This window comes from Nansenia antarctica, assembly GCF_963989245.1.
Source record: "Nansenia antarctica genome assembly, chromosome: 1".
Lineage (NCBI taxonomy): Eukaryota > Metazoa > Chordata > Actinopteri > Argentiniformes > Microstomatidae > Nansenia > Nansenia antarctica.
Window position 1 is genome coordinate 23,221,816 of NC_137674.1, and position 7,500 is coordinate 23,229,315.

Consider the following 7,500-nt stretch of genomic DNA (forward strand, 5'->3'; position numbering starts at 1 on the left):
GGTGTGTGTGTTACCTGGTAGGTGTGTGTTACCTGGTAGGTGTGTGTGTTACCTGGTAGGTGTGTGTGTGTTACCTGGTAGGTGTGTGTGTTACCTGGTAGGTGTGTGTGTTACCTGGTAGGTGAGTGTGTGTTACCTGGTAGGTGTCTGTGTGTTACCTGGTAGGTGTGTGTGTTACCTGGTAGGTGTGTGTGTGTTACCTGGTAGGTGTGTGTGTTACCTGGTAGGTGTGTGTGTGTTACCTGGTAGGTGTGTGTGTTACCTGGTAGGTGTGTGTGTGTAATAGGGCTGCACGATTTGGGGAAAAAAATCGAATTGCGATTATTTGGACAGATATCGCGATTGCGATTAATTTGCGATTATTATTTTTTTAAATAGCAAAAAAAAAATAAAAAAAAATAAATAGGGAGTTTTTGTAAAGTGTGGCCATATCTCCGGCTAGGAAGGTCGTATCAACGTGCAGTTTGTTTGTACATCTTCAGGGGACTTAGAGGCTCCCTCCTCTAGCACCCCCACAGCCCGAGCTACGAGTGAAAGAACTAAACTTACATTGGGTTGCTTTAAAGTTGGGTTGCTTTAAAATCAAGCTTCAGATTAAAACATGTGATGGAGCATTACTAACCTGACTCAGGTGGTTTGTTTCACACAACCATCTAGGAAAGCTTAATTGGAAGCTGTTTGGAAAAGGGCAGGTACTTTCAAAAAATACTTGGCAGGTGATTGGATGAATATCACCTATTTTCTGAGAGCATTACCACATGATACCATCAAACTATTAACTGCTCTAATTCTAATGCAAGGATGAGAACTTAAAAGATATGAATTGTATATATGATAACCTCATCTCATCTAGACAGGTGGCTACTTTCTAAGATGATCCAGCTATTAAAATGATCATTTGGGGATACACTGTGACTATAACTGAAAGGACCACATCTAGATGACTCGGTCAACAGTCGAACTGATGAATGATAGAATGGTGGTCTCTGACTATGGAGCACAGACACACGTCACCTTGACTTAGGAATCTGTGACATACTTCAGCCCAAGGCTAGGCTAGGCTAACCTCTGCGTCTTTAAAGCCGGCTGGTATGAACGAATGGTATGAGGTTATGCATACAGGACACATTCATGTTTGACAACAGAACAGTTAACTTCCATGTATCCATAAGCCTGCTATACTATATAAACACCAACCCGCAGGTTGCTGAGACTGTCAACTCTGTGTCTGTACTTTAACGCCGGGTTAGCATGAGTAGCTAAGCTAAGCTACCGTCTCAAAGACTACAAGTTAGCTAAGCTAAGTTTAAGGCTGGACTAACAGCACCGACATGCACTTGGCTGGTACAGTTAGTATAGTGAAATTGTACACTTACCTGTCGCAATTATAACATACTAACGTTTATCATACGTCCAGTAAGCCATGTGGTGTCTAATTGTCTCCGTTACGTTAGCCCAAAGTCTCATAATAATTGGACTGACTGTCGTGACACAACCTATGCCTGCGTTCGTAAATTCGCTCTGAGAGCGCCGGGTTCAAAGTCATAAAGAGACCAAGTAATTTGATTGGACAAGAGGCATTCCATGAGTGCTGATCAAAATTCCAAAAGAGGTTTTAATCTCAATGTGACTTCCTGGTAAAATAAAGGTTTAAAAAAAAAATATATATATATATATATATATATAAAATCGCAGGCAAATCGCAGGCTTTGCGATTAGCTAATCGCATCATTTCAAATCGCGATTTCGATTTAAAATCGATTAATCGTGCAGCCCTAGTGTGTAACCTGGTAGGTGTGTGTGTTACCTGGTAGGTGTGTGTGTGTGTTACCTGGTAGGTGTGTGTGTGTGTTACCTGGTAGGTGTGTGTGTTACCTGGTAGGTGTGTGTGTTACCTGGTAGGTGTGTGTGTTACCTGGTAGGTGTGTGTGTGTTACCTGGTAGGTGTGTGTGTTACCTGGTAGGTGTGTGTGTGTTACCTGGTAGGTGTGTGTGTTACCTGGTAGGTGTGTGTGTGTAACCTGGTAGGTGTGTGTGTTACCTGGTAGGTGTGTGTGTGTTACCTGGTAGGTGTGTGTGTTACCTGGTAGGTGTGTGTGTGTTACCTGGTAGGTGTGTGTGTGTTACCTGGTAGGTGTGTGTGTGTAACCTGGTAGGTGTGTGTGTTACCTGGTAGGTGTGTGTGTGTTACCTGGTAGGTGTGTGTGTTACCTGGTAGGTGTGTGTGTTACCTGGTAGGTGTGTGTGTGTTACCTGGTAGGTGTGTGTGTTACCTGGTAGGTGTGTGTGTTACCTGGTAGGTGTGTGTGTTACCTGGTAGGTGTGTGTGTGTTACCTGGTAGGTGTGTGTGTTACCTGGTAGGTGTGTGTGTTACCTGGTAGGTGTGTGTGTGTTACCTGGTAGGTGTGTGTGTTACCTGGTAGGTGAGTGTGTGTTACCTGGTAGGTGTGTGTGTTACCTGGTAGGTGTGTGTGTTACCTGGTAGGTGTGTGTGTTACCTGGTAGGTGTGTGTGTGTTACCTGGTAGGTGTGTGTGTGTAACCTGGTAGGTGTGTGTGTTACCTGGTAGGTGTGTGTGTGTTACCTGGTAGGTGTCTGTGTGTTACCTGGTAGGTGTGTGTGTTACCTGGTAGGTGTGTTTGATGTGACGGAGGACGGTGGTGAGGTTCTGAACGCGGAGATTGACGTCGTTGTTGACGGTCTTGTTCACACGCTGGTGAGAGGGGCTCGGGTCTCTGCAACACACACACACACACACACATACACACACACACACACATTACAGACAGTTAACACACACTGGCAGAAGGAACAACTCTGAAAACAGCTGAAAACATTTATTCAGACTCCACCTCCTTCACTCAGCTGTACGTGTGTGCGTGTGCGTGTGTGTGGGGGGGGGGGTTGAGTGTGTGTGCGTGTGTGTGTATCTTACATAGAGTGTGTGTGTCTAGTGTAGTAGTGCTGGTAGTTAGTGCATGCTGCATTGTTCTTTATGCTGACAACCTCATTGACAGGGGGTGAAGGGGTAACCCCTAACCCCTAACCCTCCACCCTGCCTCCTCCACCACGCAGACTCCTGCAGTACATCTCTGGGGCCACACGAGGCTCACCAGGTCATCCAGGCCCCTGCAGTGCAGCAGTGTATTCGGTCGCTATCAGCTGGGACTGAGTGGCAGCTGCTCACCTCAACTGGGGAAGGGCCTAGAAAAGGTGGTCTAAACATCTGACACATCTGGTAAATGGACTGCACTTATATAGCGCCTTTTTTGCTGCTCCAAAGCGCTTTACAACGGCCTCTCATTCACCCATTCACACACACATTCACACACCAATGGCAATGGCAAGCTGCCATGCAAGGCGCCGGCCCGCTCACTGGGAGCAATTTTGGGGTTCAGTGTCTTGCCCGAGGACACTTCGACATGTGGCCAGCCGGGGCTCGAACCGCCGATCTGCCAACCTTGCGATCATTAGAAGGCGACTCTACCTCCTGAGACACAGCCGCCCCACATATGGCGTTTCTGACAGACCTCACCAGAGAACGGCCCTGATGGCCGCTGAGCTGAGGCGCTACAACATCAACATGGCTGCCCTGAGTGACACCAGGCTCCACACACTTAGGGCCAATCCCAATTCACCCCTACGGCTTCGTTTTCACCCCTATGGCTTGATTTGCGCGTTCACGTTTAGGGGGAGGGCTATCCCAATTCATATTTCATCGAGCCATGGCTTCATTTCGAGGGCTAACTATGACTTCATTTCGAGCGATTTCAGGACCAGACAAGCTTCGAAGCCATAGGGGTACGCTACCCCTTGATTCCAGGATGCATTGCGAATCATCTACAGAAATGTTATGTCGCTCTATTCAATGCGGAAATGTCATTTTACTTTCTCTGTAATTACTTATTAATAAAGATTTGAAAAATTATGATAACCATTAGTGTTGTTCCGATACCATTTTTTTATCCCGATACCGATACCGATAACTGACCGTGCAGTACTTGCCGATACCGAGTACTGATCCGATACCACGGCGTTTGAAAAAACAAAACAAAAAAACATGTTTTTTGAGCCGCATACTCACCTAGATGTAAAATTATTGCTAACACTTAGTCTGGCACTGCTCAAAACCTTTGTAAAACTCGTAAAGTTTTTGTAAAACTTAAGTAAAAATTTTTTAAAAAATAAAATAAAATAACTTACGTTTTTGTAAAGTACTCGCCGATACCGATACCAGCATTTTTGTGCGTATCGGTGGCCATGCCGATACTAGTATCGGTATCGGAACAACACTAATAACCATCTTATTATCTTAGTTTAATGTCATTACAATGCATTATAGACCTTTTATTTATAACAAGCATAACCCAAAAAAAATCGCTTTTATGTCGGTGCTGTGTCTAACGTTACAGTAACGCAACGCTGCATGACAGTCGAGCATTTCAGAGATGTACAATCATAAATCAATTATTACCTGTGGCGTTTGACAGCGGATGATGGTACACATATGTAAAGTTATCTGTCAAACGTTCGGCTGACTTGTACATGATGCGCATTTTTACCTATTTCCATGTAGCGGCACCCGCAATCTAATCTGAGCAGTTGTTATTATGTAATATTATTAATGGGTTGTATCATTCATTTAAATGCATTATAGACCTTTTCTTTATAACAAGCACAACAACAACAAAACGTTATTATGCCGATGTGCTGTGTGTCTAACGTTACAGGCTGCATGACAGTCGAGCATCTCAGAGATGTACAATCATAAATCAATTATTACCTGTGGCGTTTGACAGCGGATGATGGTACACATATGTAAAGTTATCTATCAAACGTTAGTTTAATGTCATTACAATGCATTATAGACCTTTTCTCTAACAAGCATAACCAAAGAATTGTTATGCCTGATCACTTCCATTAGACTACAAAAGCAAGACACTGGAGCACTCATATCTGCGCGTTTGTCACAGGCTGACAGTCACCCTGTTCCTCTGCCCCGGCAACTGACCCATAGAAATGTGCGCGATTAACATTTCAGAGATGTACAATCATGAAATAAATTGTGGTGTTTGACAGCGGATGATGGTAGACATATTTAATGTAAAGTTATCTATCTAACCCCTAGAGATACATCATCTTGTTCTAGAGAGGGACATAATATTACAATCATAACAGACATGATATCATAGACCAACACGACCATCTCATCTATCCTCACTTACAAATTAATTGCACTTTATTTTTCTTTATTTCTTTGTTTACTTACCTGTACTGTCTTCATTACCTATCACCACTGTTATTATTATTATTATTTATTGTTATTTATTTATATCCTTCGTCCTGGGATGCACCACTTGGGATTTTGTGGGGTGGGGGTGGGGTGGGGGGGGGGGGGGGGTTGGGACATGTTCGTGTTTTGTGAAAAAACTAACCAAAACTGAAAAGTATTATTTTTGTATATCTGTAACATCTCAATAAAAAGAAAGTAAAAAAATAAATAAAAGTTATCTATTCCCCCCCCCCCTTGGTGGTATAAATTGTATTGCGGCATACCAAAACAACTCGCAATCTAATCCGAGCAGTTGTTATTATGTAATATTATTGATGATGGATGTGACATTTTTGATGGAGGGCAGTGAGCGGGAGACTCATCAAGGACATGTAGTTAATTAATGCAGTGGACAGCGGCTGTTTCTCCAGCGTTCCTGTCACTTCGGATTTCAGAACGTCATAAAATTAAATATGTAAGTCATGCATTTTTCCATGTTTCCCATTGATGGTATATGACGCCGTAAATTTCACTTAAGTTCAGCCGCGAAGTTGTTGCACTGTTGTCCTAAATCAGTGCAGACTGGCAGGGTAGGAGCACAGGTTTCATACAGGTTAGAGCGCCGTTATTCTGTCATGGTCTGATAATGAAGCATTGTTCTTTTTTATTTGATGACTTGTTTGATCGATTGATAGCGTAAAAGTGAAGTTGTGAATGAGTCGCGAGCGTCAATGCTTTTCTACGATACTCCTGATGATGTATCAGTCTTGAAGGGTTGTCCCTCTTCCATGATTTCTCAGGTGTGTTGATAATAAACGAAAAAAGATGCTTATAGCACAAGCAACAGAAATAAACACAGCTGAAGAAGGCATTGCGAGATGTGAGAATTCGCCGGCAACATAACGCGTCACCCGTACCGCGTCTATTTAAACCACTGCTGATGACGTATCCGTCGTGAAGGGCTGTCCCAATTCATAGGGGTAGATTTCAACCCCTATGGCTTGTGGCTCTGTTCGAAGGCCTTGGCTTGAAATCGAGTCACACTCGAAAACGAGCCATAGGGGTAGAAAAGGGAATCGGGATTGGGCCTTACACTCACACTCACACACACACACACACACACACACACACACACTCACACACACACACTCACACTCACACCTGGGTTTCCGTTAACCGGCAATTGCCGGTCTTTGTCCGGTAAAATTTTGTGAAGTCCGACAAATTGAAAAGTCGTCGGACATATTGTCCGGTGAAAATAATTCCCTTTGAATACAATTCGCTAAAGCTGGCTGGGTGCGTTCGTAAACACGCTCTGGAAATCCGATCAGCACTCGCGGAACGCCTCTCGTCCAATCGAACGACTCGGTCGCTCTGTGACATCGAAGCCAGCGTGCGCTCCGGCGCTCTCAGAGCGTGTTTACGAACGCACCCCTAGAAGTTTCCAGCCAGCTAGCTGAAGCTGCTACACACACCAGAGCCATGGCGACCGAACGGCAAGTTAAACAACATACTATAAAAGTGACATTGTTTTACTCATTACTCATACGTTTGTTGTCATTCGGCGGTGCTAATAGTCGCTTTCTTTTTTAATTTATTTTATTTATTTTATTTTAGCAGTTTCCCCGAAAGTTAAGTGTTTGTTTTTATATCACTATTTGCACTTCTGGTTAGATGCTAAACTGCATTTTGTTGTCTGGTACTTGTACTCTGCAATGACAATAAAGTTGAATCTCACCTAATCTAATCTAATCTAATCTAAAATAATCTAAAATAATCCCATCACTATTACTCCCTATTTTCATCAGTGTTTCAATCCTTGAATCTGTGATGGAAATCAAGCAAAGCCACTTCAAGTCTCCCCACCACTGACAGCGCTGGGTGTGCCTTTCCTTACACTCTCGGTTATTCCCTGTGGATTTTAAAAAACGGTGTTTTGGTTTCTATAATGTGGTCTATTCTCAGTGTTGACGAGCAACTCAGGGGGCTTTGAGATGGCTAACAGCTAATTAAAGGAGTAATTCCACTCAAAAGGGTAGAAGTAAGCTGACTGTCTGTCTGTCTGTCTGTCTGTCTGTCTGTCTGTCTGTCTATCTGTCTGTCTGTCTGTCTGTCTGTCTGTCTGTCTGTCTCTCTGTCAGTGTGCTGGACTACCTATGACTTCCATGGTACCTGGGAACGCGTTGTCGGAGAGAAACGCCCTCTGTACAAAGGACCTACTGACCAA

General features: G+C 43.7%; 1 protein-coding gene across 1 annotated transcript in view; it reads right to left on the bottom strand.

Annotated features, from left to right (window-relative positions):
- ccdc88c (coiled-coil domain containing 88C) overlaps window positions 1-7,500 on the bottom strand; it is a gene marked incomplete at its 3' end in the record, with an annotated part of 82,502 nt that overhangs the window by 68,330 nt on the left and 6,672 nt on the right. Inside the window, exon 3 of the mRNA XM_080540625.1 lies at window positions 2,628-2,736. Within this exon, the coding sequence (XP_080396751.1) occupies window positions 2,628-2,736 (109 nt within the window). The remainder of the gene's footprint in view (window positions 1-2,627; window positions 2,737-7,500) is intronic.